Source organism: Nannobrachium achirus (assembly GCF_963921795.1).
Source record: "Nannobrachium achirus genome assembly, chromosome: 23".
Classification (NCBI taxonomy): domain Eukaryota; kingdom Metazoa; phylum Chordata; class Actinopteri; order Myctophiformes; family Myctophidae; genus Nannobrachium; species Nannobrachium achirus.
The window spans coordinates 7,249,238-7,272,009 of NC_137830.1; the positions used below are offsets into that span (position 1 = coordinate 7,249,238).

The following is a 22,772-nucleotide window of genomic DNA, read 5'->3' on the forward strand; positions in this document are numbered from 1 at the left end:
GGCGCCGATGGAGGGGAACGGAACTGGTTGGAATAACGTGTTCCTTCGTGCGACGTCCAACCGGGGAAACCCCCCCCCCCCCTGTCAGGTGATAAGAAGCAACTCCCCATGTATAGAAGGAAGCATGAGGTCAGTCCGTTGCTCTCCCCAGGTTGGCAGAGGGAGTGTAGCGCCCAGGATTACATTAGATAATTGACACCGGGTGAAAAATGGGTTGCAAAATCGTGGGATAAAAATTATACTTCTTTTATATGTTTCAGCTCAGGATGAACGACACCAATTAAGATTAACCATACCATTTATTGCAATGATATAATCAGTTATGCAATGATATTGCATCTTAGTTTGGCGATGTAGCTCTGCTGTGATAATCAAATGATCTGCTCGAACATGAGACATAATCTGATATATCACAATCCCCCAGAGCAAAGCATGATATACAGATTATATGCACATAACATTGGACCAAGCATGATATACAGATTACATGCGCATAACATTGGACCTTCAGTTGCATGATTTAAGAGATCACATCATAATCCATAGAAAACAGAACAATCTGTAAACAATACATATAACATGAGTAACTACATTTACAAGGAGGAGGATGGGGAGGTGGAGGGATTTTTTAACACATACAGCTGCACAACCAGTATAACAGCTAAACATCTAGAATGAACATAGAACAGTAAGTTGCTTAACCCTTTTTGTGCCTATCCCGAACAAGTTCGGCTTTATTTCAATCCAATACAATGTTTTTTTTGCTATTTTACTTACCCTGAGCTGCTTGTAGAGATGTGGGTGGTCTTGGCTCGTCCTACGCTTTCCAACAAGTGATCCTAGATGGTCCAACGATTTATTCCATTGAAAATGGTTTAAAATAAAGTTTAGAGCCCCCCCAAAAAAACTCAATCTATACTGTCGGCGGCGCGACGTATTCCGGGGTGCCTATCCCGGACTAGTCCGGGATATTTAATAAAATGAATTAATTAATCGGAGGCCTCAACGAAGCCCCGGTCTAATTTTCCATCCATGGCCGGGGCCGCGACTCTGTTTACATCGGCCCGTAATCGGGCAACGCTGCCGCACCGCGCCGCCCACTTCAATACAAACTCACATCTTTAGAGACCTTTTTCTCTGAACTGTGTTCCCAGTGCAGCGACATAGTTTTTTGAGACTAAAATAGCTTCAGATCGGGCTTCTAAAAAATAAAGAAGCTAATAGCTAACTGTTAGCTAACTTCCTATCGTCATCCATAACGGTGGGTACAGTGAAATCACAAGGCACTACTGCCTCTGTAGACGGATGTTAGAGCGAAGGCCTATACAGAAATGTCTGGCACTCTAGCGGCACCTTGTGGCCCGGGCACAGTATGAGTTAAATAGACTGCTTGAGATAAATTGTGCGTAAGAGGGCGTATGAGAATTAAGCTTGTAGCCAATGAGAATGAACATGAGGTGACGGACTGCTCTGTGGGAGTGGGAATGAATTAACTACTTAATTAAGAGGGGGTCCGGGGAGATAGCAACAACACATCCTGCCTTCCACAAACAAAAGAACTACCGCACGCTCCATATATAAGAAAAAATGGGTCCTTTGGCTGAGAACCTTGATTCCTGTGCTCTACAATAAAGCTATACGTTTGCCTCTTGCCTCCGTCCGCAGATGGCCACATCGAGAACATCAACCTGGGGGAGAACTTTGTCTTCTACATGATCCAGGGCCTCCGCCCGGCCTCCACCTACACCGTCACCATCAACCCCATCTTCGTGGACCTGGAGGGCCCGCTGACCACCGTCACCGCCAGCACACGTACGTGAGGAGGGGCCGTCACCATTAGGACATTTTACATGACGATTAATTGTCATAATTGCGATTAACGATAATAATTGTGTTTTTGTCGTTGGCAACTACGTTGTGGTTTGGATTTTATGCTTTGAAGTTGCACATGGCAGACGTGACACATAACCTAAATATACAAAGACATGACTGACATACAGTATTTGACAACTTTACACTTTGTAGATATGCTATTTCCACTATTTTGTAAAATGTTAGAAAATATATGAACCTTTTCACCATGGCAACGATTATAGAGCATCGCAGCGGAAGTGATTTACTGGTGCCACTTAAAAATTGTCATTCATTTTCCCCATAGACTTTTACAAAAATATTCATAACAATTATGTTAAGCCTAGAACCAAGCCATCCAGGATGGCAGTGAATCATGACCATAAAACCTTTGATCCTATGTGAAAACATATTTTAATATTGCATTATTTGATATATTACATTTAATAACTACCCTTTGTTTAGCGATTTTCAAAATGTTCTTTTCATAGAAGCAAAGGTATTATGGCCATGATTCACTGCCGTCCTGGATGGATTGGTTCTAGGCTTAACATAATTGTTATAAATAGTTTTGTAAAAGTCAATGGGGAAAATGAATGACGATTGCAGATCGTTTTAATGCCACAGATTTTTAAGTGGCACCAGTAAACCACTCCCGCTGCGATGCTCTATGACGATTAGACAGGCCTGCACGTGAGGAGGGTCCCTGCTTGTGTGTGCGTGTGCGAATGATGAACTTAATTCTCTTTTCTCTCTCTCTCTCTCTCTCTCTCTCTCTCTCTCTCTCTCTCTCCCCCCCCCCCTCCCCCCCTCCCTCCCCCCCTCCCAGTGGAGAGCAGTTCGGTCCAGACCCTCAAGGCGGGCGCGGTGAGCACCAGCAGCGCGGTCATCTCGTGGAACAGCGTGCCAGGCGCCAGCGGGTACAGGCTGGCATGGGGACCCACTCCAGGTGATGCCAACCCACCCACCCGCCACCACGTTGGCCATGCCATCTGTCTCTGTCTCTCTTTACAACCACTCAATCTCTGTCTGGGTACGTTCAGATATCTGGCGACCGATGGCGGCGTAACGCCACTGCCTATAGCAGCAACCTTCACACGTACTTGAGCAGCTAACGTGAGTGTCAAGTCAACAAAGTGACGTTCTTCCTGTGTTTAGGTCTGTCCCATTGGTCAGTGTCCCGGTCTGTCCCATTGGTCAGTGTTTAGCTCCGTCCCATTGGTCAGTGTTTAGCTCTGTCCCATTGGTCAGTGTTTAGGTCTGTCCCATTGGTCAGTGTCCAGGTCTGTCCCATTGGTCAGTGTTTAGCTCCGTCCTATTGGTCAGTATTTAGGTCTGTCCCATTGGTCAGTGTTTATCTCCGTCCCATTGGTCAGTGTTTAGGTCTGTCCCATTGGTTAGTGTTTAGCTCTGTCCCATTGGTCAGTGTTTAGGTCTGTCCCATTGGTCAGTGTTTAGCTCTGTCCCATTGGTCAGTGTTTAGGTCTGTCCCATTGGTCAGTGTTTAGCTCTGTCCCATTGGTCAGTGTTTAGGTCTGTCCCATTGGTCAGTGTTTAGGTCTGTCCCATTGGTCAGTGTTTAGCTCTGTCCCATTGGTCAGTGTTTAGGTCTGTCCCATTGGTTAGTGTTTAGCTCTGTCCCATTGGTCAGTGTTTAGGTCTGTCCCATTGGTCAGTGTTTAGCTCTGTCCCATTGGTCAGTGTCTAGGTCTGTCCCATTGGTCAGTTTCTTAACATGGGAGTGGATGGGGGTTATTCTCTTAACATGGGAGTGGATGGGGGTTATTCTCTTAACATGGGAGTGGATAGGGGTCAATGCATCTGTCTCTGACTGTCTGAACGTACCCTCTGTGTGTGTGTGTGTGTGTGTGTGTGTGTGTGTGTGTGTGTGTGTGTGTGCGTGTGCGCGTGTCTCTCTTTCGATCTCTCTCACAGTATTATATTGGTGGAAAATCATGGCACCTCATCTTTAATGCTGCGAGCTAAAAAAAAAGTGTGAACTTTTAGGATTACAATTCCATGTCATTCATTAGTTAGGCTTATCCCAGACATGCTGTGTTTAAAATGAACACAGCATGTCAAGAAGACAGTCATACATATTCTAAACTGAAGCAAACCTTGACATTCAGTAATTTGTTCCTATGATGAAAACAAGAACATCATAATGGTGTGTAAATGTACAGACACATTTTGTCTGTGTATCCATCTCTTTCCGCGGGAATTTACTGGAGATTTTTTTGCACCACACTTCCGGTTAACAGCAGACATACAAGCTCACGTCGCGTCGCAGATGCAACCATTGTGAGCTTGTTGTTGTGAAATTGTTCAAGACTCCACCTTGACCCATAGCACTTACCATAGCACTTGCCCACTAGGGTGTGTCATGAAATGAAAAATTGAGAAATCAGGGTTTTCCCTATGGTTTCAAGTTGTATTATGATATAATAAACCATAATCAAAAGCAAAAAAGTGAGTTTGACTTTATTTACCTACCCACTTTTTTGATTGAAAAATTGCATTTTTAGGCGTTTTTGGTGGATTTTGACCATTTCCCCCTAAATCAAAAATGTTCTTATTTGTAATTTTTTGGGCAATTGAAAGGGATTTGCATCACCATTCAAAACCAAATAATTACAGCACTTGGAAATGGTCCTTTTAAAAATAAAACCTTTATTTACTTTCCAATAAAGTATTTTCTGACCTGCAAAGACGACAGCCAACCAGTTGCTACCAGACATCACAACTGATTGAGAGTACACTCTGTACACTGGACTGGTTTCTCACCTTTCAAACACATTTAGTTATATACTCATGTTAACTTTATGAACCTAAATACAAATACCTACATTGGACATAAAATACATTTTAATACTACCATGCCAGTCATTAAGCTACTAATATAGACAGAATTAAAGCAGGTCATGTTTGGAATTGTAACAGCTGAAATCAATATTATATCAGTATTCCAGTATTAACCAGTGGGCCGCATTAAGTGAAGGTGGGGGCCGCATGTGGCCCCCGGGCAGGTCGGTAGCTTATGCCAAAAACGGAGATCTCCTTCTTAAGGCTTTAATTAATCAAAGTATTAAGATCGATCTAATCTATCGTCGTATCCAGCTAATGTGGCTAATTGTTTACCCGGAGCGAAATGACCCGGAAACAAAACGTGGCCGAGCCCATCCGGAGCCATTCAAACCAACTAGTCAAGAGCGGCCGTATCTCCCATTGTAAGCGGATGAGGGGAGAAACAGCCCCGCTCGCACGAATGTTGTGACGTGGCACTGGGAGTACATTGAATAAGGAGAGGCAACGGCTGCACGGTGTCACTCACAAAGGGTGAAGGAGTGGACGCATGCGAGTGGAGATAACGCACGGCACCGTGCACGCGCGCGATCGTCGATCAAAAACACCTAAAAACTCCTAAAAACACCTCGCATTAGACTAGGACATATATAGAAAAACGAAGATCTCCTTCTTTAGCATCAGATGGGGGTTATTCTCTTAACATGGGAGTGGATGGGGGTTATTCTCTGAACATGGGAGTGGATGGGGGTTATTCTCTTAACATGGGGGTGGATGGGGGTTATTCTCTTAAAGGTGATACACCATGCATTTAAAAAGTATTTATGTCATATTGTTTATGTCCAAAAAACGTTTTTCAAAAGGTTTGAGGCTAAATTACCACTCCTGAATAGAGAGCCTCTCTCATTTCAGAATGGCTCTCAGAGCATTTCAGCTGCAGTACCACCTTTGGCCTGAACCTGAATCTTTTTTTTTATATATATTTTTTGATGATGACGTCACAATCGGCAGATGACGTCACAATCGGCAGCAAATCTGGATAGCCTGTTTTGAGAACCCGTGGGATACTTTTAACCTTCGCCTTCATGGTGTATCACCTTTAACATGGGAGTGGATGGGGGTCAATGCATCTGTCTCTGACTGTCTGAACGTACCCTGTGTGTGTGTGTGTGTGTGTGTGTGTGTGTGTGTGTGTGTGTGTGTGTGTGTGTGTGTGTGTGTGTGTGTGTGTGTGTGTGTGTGTGTGTGTGTGTGTGTGTGTGTGTGTGTGTGTGTGTGTCTCTTTCGATCTCTCTCACAGTATTATATTGGTGAAAGAAATGCTGTAGGGAAAACAATCAAAAAGTGTGAACTTTTAGGATTACAATTCCATGTCATTCATTAGTTAGGCTTATCCCAGACATGCTGTGTATAAAAAAAAAAAAGGATTTGTCTCTGTCAACCAGACAGTCATACATATTCTGAACTGAAGCAAACCTTGACATTCAGTCATTTGTTCCTATGATCAAAACAAGAACATCATAATGGTGTGTAAATGTACAGACACATTTTGTCTGTGTATAGACTTATTTGATGACCCCCTGTCTATAACGGAAACATCTCCCTGCGTGTTGGCCAGCAAACCGTGGAATAAACTGGCAGTTGTACTTAGAACTGCAGACTCACTCCCTAGATTCCGCCATGATCTGAAGACTCACCTCTTCAAGACTCCACCTTGACCCATAGCACTTACCATAGCACCTGCCAACCCTCAATGACCATGAAGTAATTTAGATCGCTTTTTCTTTCCTGTTATTTGTTGAATAATTTTTTATGAATAGGTGCTCGGTCTAATTGTTTTCTTAGATTGCCTACTATCCAAACAGAAAAGTTCTATCTGATTCATTAACTCTATTATTACCTTGCTTATTGTAAGTCGCTCTGGATTTAGAGCGTCTGCTAAATGCTTAAATTGTAGGGGTGTAACGATACATTTAATAGCGATTCGATACATATCACCATACATGGTTGACGATACGATACATGGACGATATTGGTTCATTCTTGAAGATACAATACGATTCGATTCAATGATTTAAAATCGATATAGTAACTATTTAGCAAAGAAATTAAATCTGTGTGAAAGGTGTGGATAGTGCAGGTTTTTAATCATGTATGATTATGGATATAAATAAGTAAACATTATTATAATTGTTATTTTGTGATTATCTGCCAAATACATGGACATTGTATATTAACAAACCTGCACCTTGACATGAACCTAGAGATTACACACATTTATCGATAGACCAGTGTAGCTACATGGATAGGAAAAGTAATTAAACCCCTCCTTTTCACTTTTTCTACTTAAACATGCTAAATACAATGCACAAGTAGGTATTATCGATACAATCGATTCTTTGCCCTGCCGATTCGATACGATACAAAATCAAACGATACGATTCTATTTTAGCTGTTTTCATTTCGATATACTTCGATTTTTTTAGTTAAAAGCGATATTTCGATGCAGTTACTATATCGTTACACCCCTATTAATTGTGAATTGTCCTGTGGTTCCCCCGTGCAGAGTTTGTGGGTCGGGACCGCCCCAGACAGCTGGCCCTGAACGGCTCCACCACGCAGCACCAGCTGAAGAGCCTGGTCCACGACACCGAGTACGTGCTGTCCCTCTACGTGCTGTTTGGACCCGCCGTGGGACCCGGCATCACCGCCACCTTCCGCACATGTGAGTGTATACCAGGCGTGTCGTTGCCAGGATTTTATCTGAAGCAAACACGGAAGTCAAAGTTCCTATGATTGGCCGCTAGTTGCGCTGTTTTCCCCCCGCGAGGTACCAAAAAGAATTTGTCTACATTGGACCCTATTCGTCTTCCCCTTTGATTTTCTAACCTTAATAAACGTTGTCATAAATACTTTATGGTTCCTGTCGCTAGTGAAAAAATCCCTTTCAATCACCATGATATGCGTTTTGAGCAAATATGGTCCCATTTATGTTAAACTTGATGATAGATTTGCGGGGGGGAGGGGGGGAGGAGCTGATACCAGCCGGCTGTGTTCTTCTTCGTGTGCTGTATTTCGGGAGGCTCCGACCACATTCTCCCATGTATCCCTGCGATTCCACGTGACCGTTGGCAGCCAATAGCATTCCTTATGATTCCTGGGGTACCTTTCAAACAATGATGGCGTCACCCATACAAGGGACAAGAAAACCTCATTTTCGCTGCATAGAAAGCAATGGTGTCGGGCTGTCCATATCTTTCTACAGTCTATGGTGTATATGACCTAGAACAGTTGTTCTCAACCTGGGGGTCCACATGTGAGTGTATACCACCTAGAACAGTTGTTCTCAACCTCGTCTAATCGTGATTTTTTGACATAATTGTGATTATTTTTCATAATCGTCATAATCGTTTCCATGTTGAAAAATGTTCATATATTTAAAAAAAGGTCAAAAATAGTGGAAATAGCAGATCTACAAGCTCACAACGCGTCGCATCGCGACGCGTTGTGAGCTTGTAGATCGGCTATTTCCACTATCAATGTTCTTTATTAAGTATAAAGTTGTCAAATATGTCAGTAATTTCTTTGTATATTTAGGTTATGTGTCATATCTACCATGTACAACTTCAAAGCCTAAAAGCCAAACAGAAATGTAATTATCAACGACAAAAACACAATTAAATCTTTAATCGCCAATTATTTGAGTGACAATTAATCGTCATGTAAAATGTCATATCGTGACAGCCCTATATATGACCTAGGACAGTTGTTCTCAACCTGGGGGAACACATGTGAGTGTATACCAACTAGAACAGTTGTTCTCAAAAGATTTAGGAAGGTCCCCCAGATGATTAACTTAATGTCCAACATTGTTTTCTCACTCAACTGTAAACAAACCAACATAAAGTTTAAGTGTATAGAGGGTATCTGGACATTTCCAAAGTGACAATTTAAGGACTTTTTAATACCTCTAAAATAACAAATTAAACATTGGCCAAAAAATATTAGAGGTAGAAATTGTGAAAATAGAACCATGTTAGACAAAATGTAATGCCTCAACTATTAGTGCTCGGCATGGCCTAGCCTTGACAACCTTGCAGGCTTATGCAAAGGTTAAAATGTAATTTAAATAGCATGTTCCCTGCAAGCCAAATGAACGCCATGACGACGCCATGATAACATTCTCCGGTGACTCCGGTGACGTTCAGAACTAGACCAGATCACAGCCCATATGGGGATGACCATCATTACCAGGACGTCATATGGACTTTTTTGTTTGACAGGATTATTGTTATTGTTTGTAATGTTAGTTGATATATGAGCATATAAGGTTGTATTCTGGGACATATCTGACTAGTTATGATATTTATCTGGCCTCGATCAGGCCCTCTAATCCAGGACGTCCGTTTTCGTGGGCAGGATTTATGTTGGTTGAAATCAGGTGATATTCTATAGTCCAGATCTGACTAGTCATGGTTTGACTTGATCTGGCCCCAATCAAGACGTCACTGATTGGTCCAGGTCGTGACTGTGCTTGCTGGGTTATGTAGACCAGTGGTTCCCAAACTTTTTTGGCTCAGGACACCCCTATAAATATTTTTTCCATCCGAGGCACCCCAACATTATATTCATAATTTTCTCCCTCTCCCCGTCTCCCCTGTCTCCTGTGTGTCCCTGCAGCTCCTCTGGGCTACGTGTCCAACTTCAGGGTGTCCTCCTACACCAGCAGCTCCATCCAAGTGGAGTGGAGTCCCATCGTTGGAGCCACCGAGTACAAGCTGACCTGGGGCCTGAAGGGTAACGCTTTTAACCAAGATATAAAAAGCTAGATACCTCGTCCACCACTGCAGTTGATTGGAGCGACCCGTCCAACTTGATAGGCAGAAAAGCGGCCGAGGTCAGGCAAGGGCAGGCTGCCACTCAAAAAAACTACTGGCCAATCGCAACGCGTCTTTTCTGGGACTTTTCCATTCAATTCAAACCATCTTTATTGGCACGTTTACATGGTCAAAGCAAGTGTCAATACCAGACATGGAGCTGCACACGTAAGGACCATGGACTCTCTCAGAGCCTGTTTAGACCGCTGTTAAAAGACGATTTATTTCTCAAAACCGAGTGTTTGGTTAACAACTCCAGTTCCAGTTTAATACAGTCCCAGCTGTTGCGCGACGCAGCTGTTTTTAAGAGCTGGGTACGAAAAGACCCGCCCCCACCTGCCTGTGATTTGCCTACACCTTCCGTGTCTGTTAATTCCAAGCCTGTCAATCAAAAATGCCTATCAATGCGAGACGGGTACCAGAGAGCCGGGAGAGGCGTCTACCTTTTTATGTCTGTGCTTTTAACCCGGGATTATATGAGTACAAGCTGACCTGGGGCCTGAAGGGTAATGCTTTTAACCCAGGATTATGTCGGCGTGTTGCTTCTGATCAGATTTGATCAAAATAATCAATGTTTTATTCATTTCATGTCTAATAATATCCCATTAAGACCGGGAACGCATCTAGGTTACATTAGATATTCGTCACTTTAACCATTATTTTATGCTTTAAAGGGATATTTCACTTAAAAAAAAAACTTTTTGCCATTTTATCATCTAATCAGGCTTTTAGGAACACCCAGGACAGTTTTTGAATTTCTTCATTCAGTTTTTAGATATTTGATATTCATTTTCCCCCATTTTCCCCCGTCCAGGACCTTCCTATACAAACCCATTATAACTTTAAACTCCATTTTAACCATGATAGATTCAATGAAAACGACTGTCCTTTTTTATGGTGACTCCTGACACCCTCCCAATACATGAGCAGGCCGTGTTTTTTCGATAAGATTTTCATTGATTTCTATTAACTCACTTAGCGCCGAGCGACTTTCAGAGCGACTAACTAATGATGGCGTTTAGTGCCGAGCGACTTGGAGCGACTTTTATATAAAAGCATTGTTTAAGCTTTTAATTTGGGTTAATAGACGGAGCGGAACGGTTAGCTTACCTTCGGCTAGTATACAGACGTAAACCGTGAAAAAAAAGGATACGATTATGACGTCACCTTTAAGCCATAGCTTCCTGTTTACGTAGGCCTCTGTTAGCCGCTAGGCTCAATGCAAACCATCCGACCCTCACGTAGCTTCACTAGGTCGGATTTTGATTCGGAAACTTTCTGTGTGGCATCTATATACGTTCCGGTGCCCATACCAATGGTGGTTTGAGACGATCAAGCACGAATTGAACAGTATTGAGCTCAAATGGCGGCCCGCGGCCTGTCCATTGAATGTCAATGGGGAGCATGTCATCGTACCATCCTTGTATGTCCTGAACCTCGTTTTTAATCTGACTTAACATGGGCCCATGCACATTCTATGGGCTATGGCTCTCTCTAGTGGTCATCTTGTGGTATGGTTTTTCAAAGTGCACTGGTAATGTAATGTGATTTTGGGGATTCAATATAGCTATTTCCTGGCGTTATAAGCGCAGATTCATATTGAAATCTGGCTCTGTATGAGTTTTAATCTGTTGGGGAAATGAAAATGATTAAATACAATAAAAGATTTAAAAAAAAATGAAAAAAGTTATCGAGAAAAAACACAGACTGCTCACGTATCCGGAGGGTGTCAGGAGTAACCAGAAAAAAGGACAGTTGTTTTCATTTAATCTATCATGGTTAAAATGGAGTTTGAAGTTATAATGGGTTTGTATAAGAAGGTCCTGGAAGGGGGAAAATGGGGGGAAATTAATATCAAATATCTAAATACTGAATCAAGAAATTCAAAAACTGTCCTGGGTGTTCCTAAAAGCCTGATTAGATGATAAAATTACAAAAGTTTTTTTTTTTTAAAGTGAAATATCCCTTTAACTATTGATAAATAGCTTGTATATCTGCTATTTTTGAATCTGTCCGGGACATCAGCTGTAGTGATGTCGGTCTCTCTGCGTACTTTTCAATGACGTTATGTATGCAGTTGTTGCTATACTGCATACATAGGGACAGTAGCGTTGGTACTGCTTACATAAGGACATAGGGACATACACACAAAGTCAAACGTAGGAGCTGTTAGCAACGCTAAAAAAAAATTGTGTGCGTGTGTGCTTTTTTGTGTGCGTGTGTGTGCGTGCGTGCGCGCGTGTGTGTGTGTGTGTGTGTGTGTGCGTGTGCGTGTGCGTGTGCGTGCAGATGGCGGCAGCCCCCAGACTCGGTACCTGGACCGCAGTGCTCTGTTCCATCACATCGAGGGCCTGAGTCCAGAGACCAGCTACACGGTCAGCATCCACGCCGTCTACGGCAACGCAGAGGGGCCCGAGATCTCCCTGTCCCAGCTCACAGGTACGGGAGGGGGGGGTCTGCTATGAACAGATTAAGCCAGAGCGCGATGTCAGAGTCAAAATACCCCACTCTTACTGATCGGGCAGGCACAAGGAAACTGAATGCTGCTCTGAGTACACGTTCCATTGACTTTAAGTCACATCTCCTTTCCAAGATGTAGGCTTAATATTGATGGCATCAGGGATCTTCTTCATATTATGGGCATAAAAGGGACTAAGACTGACACAGATATCTCCATATATGGCCATTCATCTATTAGAGAATACATTTACACTTTTTAACCACCTGCCCACTATACCAAGACATCAGAGACAAATACTTCCCACAGATGGAATATAGTACTTGTATGTATGTGTTTTAAATGCCTTCTCCTGATGTAAGGTTAGTGTTGTTGGTATGTGTTGTTTTGTTTTCATGTGGGGACTACGGATGACATTTAGCATTCTTGCTAATTCCGGTGTATTTACATTGCATTTATGTAGTGTTCATTAATATGCATTGTCCCGTCTAAATAAACAAATAAAGTAAAGTAAAGTAAAGATTACACACAGCCGAAGTGAGTTTGAAAACATGACCAATGATGACAAACCCCCATACCTACTGGGAGAAATACAACAATGTGCGAACACAGCAGCACAATTTGTGAACTCTTGTGACAAAAGAAGGCTAGAAACACAACCACCCTAAAGACTTCAAACCATGGGTTGACATCTAGACCTACTGCACATACAGTATGAAACAGAGCTGCTACCTTTAAATGCATTTTGAAAGAAATAATGCTGCTATTTGTTCCAAAAGCTTTATACCCTATATAAAATGTCACAATGTGACATAGCTCTGTTTACACAATACTGTACCCCCTCCAACTGTATATACAGTATGTTCCCCATTTTCAGCTGTTTTTATTTTATTTGTGACACTTGCTTTGGCAATGTAAACGTATGTTTTCTCATGCCAATAAAGCTCCTTTGAATTGAAATTGAAAATTGTCCCGTAGCGGCGGTGTCGGACTCTGCTCGGATCCCGCCGGTCAGGGAGGTCAAGGTGGTGGACATCGGGGTCAACTTCTTCACGCTGGCCTGGAAGCCCACGGCCGGGGTGTCAGGGTACAGACTGTCCTGGAAACACTTAGTGGGTGAGTGCACGCGCGCACGCACGCATACACACACACACTAAACCAGTAAGACTCCCTAATCGGGAGATAAGTGACCGTCAGGTTGCAGCGTGATTTGAGAGCAAAATGTGTAGGAGAAGTGTCCAAAAAAGTGTTTGAAAAAATCGTCCTGATGGTGGCGCTATATGGAAGAGATCCATGTTGATGACATGAGCGTAGACATACTGTGTACCGATTTGCGTGATTTTAGGGCAAAATCTGTAGGAGAAGTGTCCAAAAATGTGTTTGAAAAAAATCGTCCTGATGGTGGCGCTATATGGGACAGATCCATGTTGAAGACATGAGTGTAGACCAAGAGTGTACCGATTTGCGTGATTTTAGGTCAACATTTGTAGGAGCAGTGTCCAAAAATGTGTTTTGCAAGAATTGGCCTCATGGTGGCGCTAGAAGAGGGTCATCTGAGAATTGATAGGTGATAGGTTGCGGAGATATGATCGGGGCAAAAGTATGACGTTTGACGTGTGACAGACTGGTCAGACAGCTGGTCAAGGTTTTGATAGTAACTGCGACCTGACGGTTGCAATTACATTTTAACGTAAGCCTACATAGGCTTATGCAATAGGTATGTAATGGTTTTCCTACGTTTTCAAGATTACTACTTCAATGCATTTGATGTATTCTCGTGCTTTCCTAGCTTATTAAAAATAATACAAATAAATAAAATCAACGAGTGAGTGTGTCACACCAATAGCCAAAGCCCCAGACACTGATGTGTGTGCAACATCATCCATACATTTCTGTGTCAGTCCCCGACACCAATGTCTGTGTAACCGTGCATGCATCCATCTGTCTGTGAGACGCTGACAGAGACAAGCTTGTTCATCAGGAAACAAGAGCTCCGATTGGATTTTCCAAAACAGACCCCCGTCACCCGTGGAATTTAATCCCGTTTTGATGGCATAGATCAGGGGTCTTCAACATTTCCAGGCCAAGGACCCCTTAGTTGAGAGAGAGATGAAGCAGGGACCCCCACAACCTCACCAGAGATTCCATATAGTTTCCTTGTTTGACAGCACAATCATCAGTGTATTTTGGATTCATGTCAATTTGTGTTTTCAGATATTTAACCACTTGAACCATAATTACTTAATTAACTTGACCCTTTACTCTGTACTTGGTCTGCTCTTTTTCCCCTCTACACCAAAGCTCTTTGCTGAAAATAGCCGATCTACAAGCTCACAGCGCCTCGCAGCGTGAGGCATTGTAGATCTGCTATTTTTGGCTAAAGTTCTCCGAATATGGACGCTAGGGTTCAAGTGGTTAATGTAAAAAGAAGGAAAAAAGTTTCTATCTCACAAAGATTTGGAGGACCCCCTGTAGTGACTCTGAGGACCCCCTAGGGGTCCCGGACCCCCTGTTGAAAACCGCTGGCATGGATTTATTGCCGATCTGCAAGCTCGAAACCTTGCACAAAGCTTGATTTCCGTGACGAGTTGTTTGACTGTGAGCTTACTGTTGCAAAAAAACAAATTTCCTATAGAAAACATTTGTATTATTCTTCCTCCTCGTTGTATTGTTGTTTAAATGGGTAAAATAGCTATTTTTTTAACACGTTTCCTCAACGGTGACCGGTTAAGAAAATGTCTTTTGGCCATCCCTAGTTGGGGCAAGCACTACGGCAAGTGAAAATCTACAGGCAAAACTTTTTTGTCTCTCCTCCCATCCTCTAGGGGGCGATGAGAAGTGGGAGCTGCTGCCCGCTGCCACCGCCTCCTTCACCATCCGCGGCCTGCAGGAGAGCTCCGCCTACAAGATCCAGGTTTGAACAGCGTCTAGCAGATTACCAAGCGTGTTTAGGAAGGGAGCGCTCTTTTTATGGTTAGATGTCACAGTTATTGTCCACGACATTCAGTTATTGTCCACGACATTGCAAGCGGCGCGAGTTACGAAGCCGTGGTGAATGCAATCGTTATATTTATGCCCAGGCCGTAAGGCCTGGGCAAGCCCACGATAAACGCATTCTATTCACCTCCTCTGCGCGGTTCAGCCAATCACAGGGGGCTCGGGGGGGGGGGGGGGGGCAGGAACTTGTACAAGCTTGGGTATCCACTAGACGCGTTTGAACATAAGATACTCGCACTTCCCCAACACAGGGTCGGGACCCATTTGTGGGTTGCGGACACATTTTTATGACTCATTCCCAAAAAGGCAAAAAAAAAAAAAACATGACTTAGAAAAAACTAATTCAACCTGGCGATTTTTCAGTAATTTCATGAAGAAATCAAAGACAAATAGAATAAATTCTATACATTAGAAAACCAAAGTTTAAAAAGTATTGAAAATAGTCGATCTACAAGCTCACAACGCATCGCTTCACGCTACGCTGAGAGCTTGCAGATTGGCTATATTCACTAGTTTGGGTCCCGGGCGAAAGCAATCTCCCTTTTGGGTCACATGCTAAACAGTTTGGGAACCACTGATTTAGAGAAAGCATGGGACAAACAGCCAAAGAAAACTTTGTGTATACTTGGTGTATACTTATTTTTTGGGAGGGTATTAACCAAGCACTTTCTTTATGTATAAAGTTTCTGTCTCCAGGAAGTGAATGTGGTGTTGTTTATTCATGTTTTATTGTCTTATAATCCCATTGACAAGACACAAGAATAAAAATGCATTCATTAATTTGTTTGTTTGTTCCTTGGTTCGTTTGTTTGTTCGTTTGTTCGTTTGTTCGTTTGTTCGTTCATTCACTCATTCACTCATTCTTTAATTTGTTGATTCAGACACTCACCCTCTCATTGTTTCACTCACTCACTCACTCACTCACTCACTCACTCACTCACTCACTCACTCACTCATTCATTCATTCAGATGTTAATAGATATGCATTCATCCAAATGTTACGAAATATTCATTCATTCATTCATTCATTCATTCATTCATTCCAGGTGGCGTCCATGGTGGGGAGCAGGGAGGGGAGCCCGGCACTGGTCACCGCACGAACCTGTGAGCCTTTTGATATTCTTACAGTGTACATTAGACCAGTAAGACTTAGATAAGCGACCGTCAAGTCGCATACACAAACTTTAGAAGGCAATCGTAGCCAATCAGGAGGGAATATGGGAAATGGGACAGATCCATGTTGATGATATGACTTAAGAGATACTGTGTGCCACTTTGCATGATTTTGGTCAAAGATCTGAAGGAGCAGTGTCCAAAAATGTGTTTTGCAAAAATCGCCTGATGGTGGCTCTAGAAGAGGGCCATGTGAGGAATCAGGCGGCGGAGGTTGTGATTTGCCATCCAAGGAGTGTGTGTGCAAAATTTGGCATCGATAGGGCCAACGGTGATAGATAAGAGTAAGAGAGACCAGTAAGACTCCCTAATCGGGAGATAAGCGACCGTTGGTCGCTTATCTCCACAAATAGGCCAAAAGTTTGTTTTACCAATTATCAAGACATACGGGCAGTTGACAGTTTGCCATGGTTACTCATTGAAGTTGAATCTCCATATATGGAGATAACCTACGCATCACACTAAGTCTGACCTCACCAGCCCATATTTGGGCATGAGCAACTTATGTCTCCATATATGGAGATATGATGACATCACACAGTCCTCAGCCGATGATGTGGCGTGATGTCATACAATACACAAACGAGCCCTACAGTATAAAGGGGCAATTCTTGCCAGGAAAGAAGCATTTCCGCGACTCAGACCTTATCGCCAGGGTTGGCTTATAGCAGCTGTCGGTAGGACCATATATGGATTCTGTTAGTGTGGATCTCCTAACAGGGCATCATCTGGGATACAATCCCTTTTATGCCCATATATGGAGATCCCTAACAGAATCCCTTTTATGCCCATATATGGAGATCCCTAACAGCATCCCTTTTATGCCCATATATGGAGATCACTAACAGCTAACAGAATCCCTTTTATGCCCATATATGGAGATCCCTAACAGAATCCCTTTTATGCCCATATATGGAGATCCCTAACAGAATCCCTTTTATGCCCATATATGGAGATCCCTAACAGAATCCCTTTTATGCCCATATATGGAGATCCCTAACAGAATCCCTTTTATGCCCATATATGGAGTATATGGAGATCCCTAACAGAATCCCTTGTATGCCCATATATGGAGATCCCTAACAGAATCCCTTTTATGCCCATATATGGAGATCCCTAACAGAATCCCTTTTATGCCCATATATTATGGAGAAATCCCTGCTCTGAGTATCTGACATCAGTGTGATGTCACCTGTTTATGCCCATATATGGAGATCCCTGCTCTGCGTATCTGGTTGCTATGGTAAACAGTTGGTTGCTAGGGTAAAAAAACATGGTTGCTATGGTAAACAGTTGGTTGCTAGGGTAAACAGTTGGTTGCTAGGGTAAAACCATGGTTGCTAAGGTGGTTGCTAACGTACACTAACAGACCAGCAACAACAGACTGTTGCCACAGCAACGTACACAAAGGTTTGTGTACACATGTGGTGTGATGTCATACTGATGCGGAGATATGAGCAGGGCAAAGGTGTGACGTGTGACGTGTGACGGACGGACGGCCGGTGGAGGTTTTCATAGTAAACTGCTCCCTGACGGTCGCAATAAGAGTAGGGGCAAAAGTGTGACGTGACGGACGGACAGACGGACGGACGGACAGACAGCTGGTGGAGCTTATGCCCACATATGGAGATCCATGATGTCGTCAATATTAAGCACATATCTGTGTGGTGGTTCACCTGACAGGACTTCATATGGGAATGCCCATTTATGGAAGCCACATCAGCCACATACGATCCCTTTTATGCCCAAATATGGAGATCCCTGGCCTGTACTGTATGTAGAACCAGCCACACTGGTTAGACTGACTTGTATAGTCTATAGGTTAGAAAATGTGTATGTGTTAGCAGTGTTAAAGGTTTTAAAATGGTTAATGTCTGAGTCCTAGTGGGCTTTGCCAGAAAACCTGTTCATATTTTAGATTGTATTTAGAGAAAAGCAAAGACGAGTGTAATGTTTTCATTACCTCTTTCTATATTTTTTGCGATTTTAATGATTAATCATTTCAGTTGGGTGGGGGCATGCATGCAAGTGAATAGATAATATGTATTTTTAGACACAATAAGCCGACAATTTCTATATTACTATTTACAGTAGCCCCTATAAGTCTGTCCATGAAGGATTGTGGTACATCTTGGGAGTGGGCTTATTGTCTAAAAATACATATTTAGCCCCCAACCACTGAACTGAAAGTCATTAAAAACGCTAAAACGATAGAAAGCAGTAAATGAAAACATTTTAACTTTTTTTTCTTTTCTCTAATTACAATCTAAAATATCCTTGTTGTAAAAAAATAATAATAATAAGTTGTCCTTTAACCCGGGTACACAATTTGTGTTTCATTATTTTATGCTTTAACTATTGAAAAATAGCAGATATACAAGCTCACAGCGCGGCACCGAGTGCCGCGCTGCGAGCTTGTAGATCTGCTATTTTTGAAAAATCTTGAATATTTGAATTTTGACCCGATTCTATAAGTGTCTTTTGAATCCTTCTAAGGTTTTTTGAAAAACCTATGTTTCTATGTCAGCAATCTGGCCAGCCATCGTCAAAGAAAAGCTCCTTTTCACTTAACTGGAGCTCAGTTAGTCTGTTCTTGAGAGACTACTATGTCAGTGGTTCTCAAACCTTTTCATGTCAAGGACCCCCAAACTGATATTTATTTGGCCACGGACCCCCATCTCAAAATATTTAGTTCCAGGGACCCCCAGAAGAACAATCTGAGTTACAAACGTTCGCTTTGAAAATACAGTAGTTTGTACATAGTCAAAGATTTGCACACATTTTCACGACTTTTTCAAAAATAGCAGATCTACAAGCTCGCAGCGCGGCACTCGGTGCCGTGCTGTGAGCTTGTATATCTGCTATTTTTCACTGGTTAAAGCATTCAATAATTCTAGGCCTAAATGGGTTAAAGTTATAATACTATAAATACTCTACCCTTGAAGTTATACTAAATTTACCGCAGTGCTTCTCAAAGTTATTGGTGCTTTTTCAGTACACCCTTTTCCTGATTGCTGAATCAAAGCATCCCCTATAATTGACAGCATTTTTATTAGACAATAAAGTCCTGACATCAAAAGTCCTGTTTTGATGTCAATGTGTCTATAGTCTACACAATAAATGTAGACTATTGTTTTCTGTTCAGCAGTGGCGTCAGTTCAGCAAAAGCTAAGGTATGGCAAGACACCAGTCATGTTGCCATACCTTAGCAACAGGCACAATGAAAAGTACATTTTATTATTTTCCCCTGTTAGCCAAGGTATGGCAGCTGCCTTTGCTATTCAGTATCAGTTATGCTAGTCAAAATCCCAGTTTTTTTGGTATTCTTGTCTCCACTGTTCTCTTTTTTTATTTTAGGTCCTCTGTAGCAGATGTCATCCGCAATCCAGTCTTTTCTTTCCATCTTTCTATACTACCCAAACCATGTTCACATTTCTATGAAGGATTTCTTGGCAGTTCCCCCATTCTCCCTCAACCTCGCTGAGTTTCTGCTAATCCTCAGAATCTATTCTTCAATGTCAGTTTGCATCTTTCTTGACCTGGCGATCCCTTCGTTTTCAGTTTCCCATTAATCCTTTGCTCAGGAGGAACGCTTCTTGATTGGGTTCACGACCCAAGAAGTTCTTCAGCATCTCCTCAGCGTCCATGGAGGCACCAGGCTTCAGGATGCAGTTCCTGTAGTCCAGACCCACCTTAGGGTTCATGATTCCTTCCTGTTTGAAACGGCTGTAGAACATGTCCATGGACAACACCTCACCCCACAGGTAGTGATAGCCCTTGCCATCATAGTCACTGAAAGGTGTTGTGATGGGCCTTTGAGAAGTGACTCCCAGAATGTCCTCATAGAGCCTCATGCATTTTTTCAAATCCAAACCATCCTGGTTGTGATAAGCAAGGTCCAATTTATCTCTGACTATCTTTACTAGGCAGTTCATACCGATGTTGGCGAGGCGAGAGTTGACGAGTTTGTCTAGCAGGTCGTCAGGAATAGGATCTCCCTTCTTGTAGTGTTTAGAGATTCTCTGTAGTGGTTCCTTCTCCCAAACCCTGTTCTCCAGCATCTGGGACGGAGCCTCCACAAAGTCCTGCTCCACATTGGATGAACTGAACACAGCGTAGTCAACCTGAGCACAGAGGAAGTGCATGGCGTGACCAAACTCATGGAAGAACGTTATTACATCTTTATGTTTCAGCAGGCAGGGCATTTTTTTCCTTTTTTTGGGTTTGCTGAACTCGGTCACTATGGCAGCAACAGCAATCTGTCTTCTCCCATCAGACAGCAGACAGCCGGGCTGCAGCGGGCAACAATATGCAGCAGAATAATCTCCCATGTCCTTTCCCTCTCTGGTGAACAGGTCAAGGTAGAACTGTCCGACTGTCTGTCCAGAGGAGCAGTCGGTGACACAGTACAGAGTGACATCTGGATGCCACACGGGGGCGCCGTGCACCAGGCTGAAGGACAGACCCAGCAGGTCCTGGCAGATGTCCAGCAGACCCTGGGTCACAACCTCCAAGGGAAAATACTCCTTCAACTGGTTGTGATCCACTCCATACTGGTTCTTCAACACCTGGGCCTCGTAGTCATCCAGGTCCTCCAAACACAGCTCTCCATAGAATGGCAGACCTACTTTCTGACACTCCTCCTTCTTTAGTTTAAGGAGGATTGTTCTCTCTTTGTCTCCCAGTGGCTTCAGCTTATGGACCAGCTCGTCCAGGAAGATGGAGACATCCTTAATAGACTTTACCATACTTCTCTCTTTTAAATTGATATGTTGATAATCAGTTAAGAAATCCTTGACTTGTTGCACATACGAGGGATCTGTTCCGCCCCGGTCTACCCCCATGCATTTCTTAGCCTTTTTACAAAGATAACTTAAATACTTAATGTTAATCTCTCCAATACTTTCCCCAAGCCATCTCTCCATGTATCTCTTATCCTCTGCAGTAAGACTTTCTTCATCCACCTTCAATCCAAGAGCAAGGATCCTCTGGTAGACGTCCTTTCTTATGCTCATGGCCTCGTCAAACTTATACAGCTTCTCCCATGTCTCTCTGCTGGCGGCCCTCACCTCCTCACTGGGAAAAAGACCCATGGGGAGGACCAACATGTTCTTCTGGACAGTGTACTCAGCTTCCATGTCAGCCAGGGCCTTCAGAGTGTTGTTGAAGGTCACTCCGTCCAGGTCTAGGGAACCCACAGCATCATAAACCTTCTCTGTGTTGGCAATTAGCTCGTCAGACATCTGCCGTATCTGTTTGGGGCTCAGATCCCAGCGCAGGCAGTTCTCGGTGCAAACCTGAGTGGTGCTGCTGAAATCCACCTCTCCAGTAGCTACCATGTTCGTTTTTTTGGCTGATTGATAGATTTTAACTGGAAGGGGTTTCTTTACTTCAGCGACAAGCATTCTGCCTACCCACAACCTTTAATACCCTGATGTCAGATCAGTGACTCAATCAATGTCACAATGATGTCAGATTAGAGGCGCAGCGTTTCTGTCTTACTTTGATGTCAGATCAGTGACTCAATCAATGTCACAATGATGTCAGATTGTTTCCGTCTTACTTAGGAGTTGAAGATCCGAGGATGGTCTTGTGGGGTAGAGTTGGAGTCTTGCAGGTAGAGTTGGAGATTCTTGGGTGCGATGGTTGAATCTGAAGGTACCCATGGAATGCGGACTGCTTTTATACCCGCATTGGTTGAGTCAGTCTTGGTGATGTCATGATGACAAGTCAGGGTGGTTGAGTCGTTCTTGGTGATGTCATGATGACAAGTCAGCCATATCCAATCTGGAGTCTGTGATGCCAGACATCTCCATATATGGCCGTCCAGGGCTTAGTGAGGTCGGTGTCGTGATCTCTATATCTGGAGATCCATGTGATGATATTGAGCTCCATATATGGGGATCCATGTGTTGTACCCATTTAGGAGGTAACAAGCAAGATGATGTAGAAAGCCTTCGTAACAAGGGTAATTCTGGAACGGATCTCACTCATTAAAGCCCTGCACAGGGAAAAGAGTTCACAGTCGGTCCTCCTAAAGCAGGACGACAAGGTCTGACACCAAATTAATGTACTTTCTCTCTGATGTGTCCTTTCTTTGATTTGCAACACAGTGCACATTGGACAGCTCACCACCAGTCAGTCACCACTATGATGTGAGCTCACTCATGCTATACAGGCAGCAAACACAGAACAAATGCTGAGCTACTTGTTGTTGTAGTTTGAAAAAAGCTTATTAGTGCTTTGTTACCCACATACTGTAGTCCTACTGTCCCTGTTATTGTGTTTGTTTTGCGTCGGGAAACGCTGTGAACAGCGCTTTACCTTCGTCTACAATCAATCCACAACTCTGTGACTCCCTTTTTCGCAGGTATTTCAGTCCGCATGTATCAAAAACGCACCTAGGTTAAGGCACCTTAATCTGGGTGTGTGTTTCAAAAACGCATTTACTTGTTGCTTTCTGAAATGAGCTGATCTACAAGCTCACAACACGTCGCGTTGTGATCAGCTCTTTTCACCACGCTAAAACTTGCTGGATGTTTAGACCCAGAAACCTTTGGCTTCACAAATGCTTATAGCAGCTTGCTTTCCGAGACAGGCAACATCGAGAATAG

At 43.1% G+C, this 22,772-nt stretch overlaps 1 protein-coding gene across 1 annotated transcript in view; it reads left to right on the forward strand.

Annotated features, from left to right (window-relative positions):
* Window positions 1-22,772, forward strand: part of col7a1l (collagen type VII alpha 1-like) — a gene marked incomplete at both ends in the record, with an annotated part of 222,091 nt that overhangs the window by 32,475 nt on the left and 166,844 nt on the right. Inside the window, 8 exons of the mRNA XM_080753927.1 lie at window positions 1,666-1,812; window positions 2,681-2,800; window positions 7,220-7,378; window positions 9,334-9,450; window positions 11,820-11,969; window positions 12,967-13,104; window positions 14,814-14,902; window positions 16,032-16,089. Of these exons, the coding sequence (XP_080610053.1) occupies window positions 1,666-1,812; window positions 2,681-2,800; window positions 7,220-7,378; window positions 9,334-9,450; window positions 11,820-11,969; window positions 12,967-13,104; window positions 14,814-14,902; window positions 16,032-16,089 (978 nt within the window). The remainder of the gene's footprint in view (window positions 1-1,665; window positions 1,813-2,680; window positions 2,801-7,219; window positions 7,379-9,333; window positions 9,451-11,819; window positions 11,970-12,966; window positions 13,105-14,813; window positions 14,903-16,031; window positions 16,090-22,772) is intronic.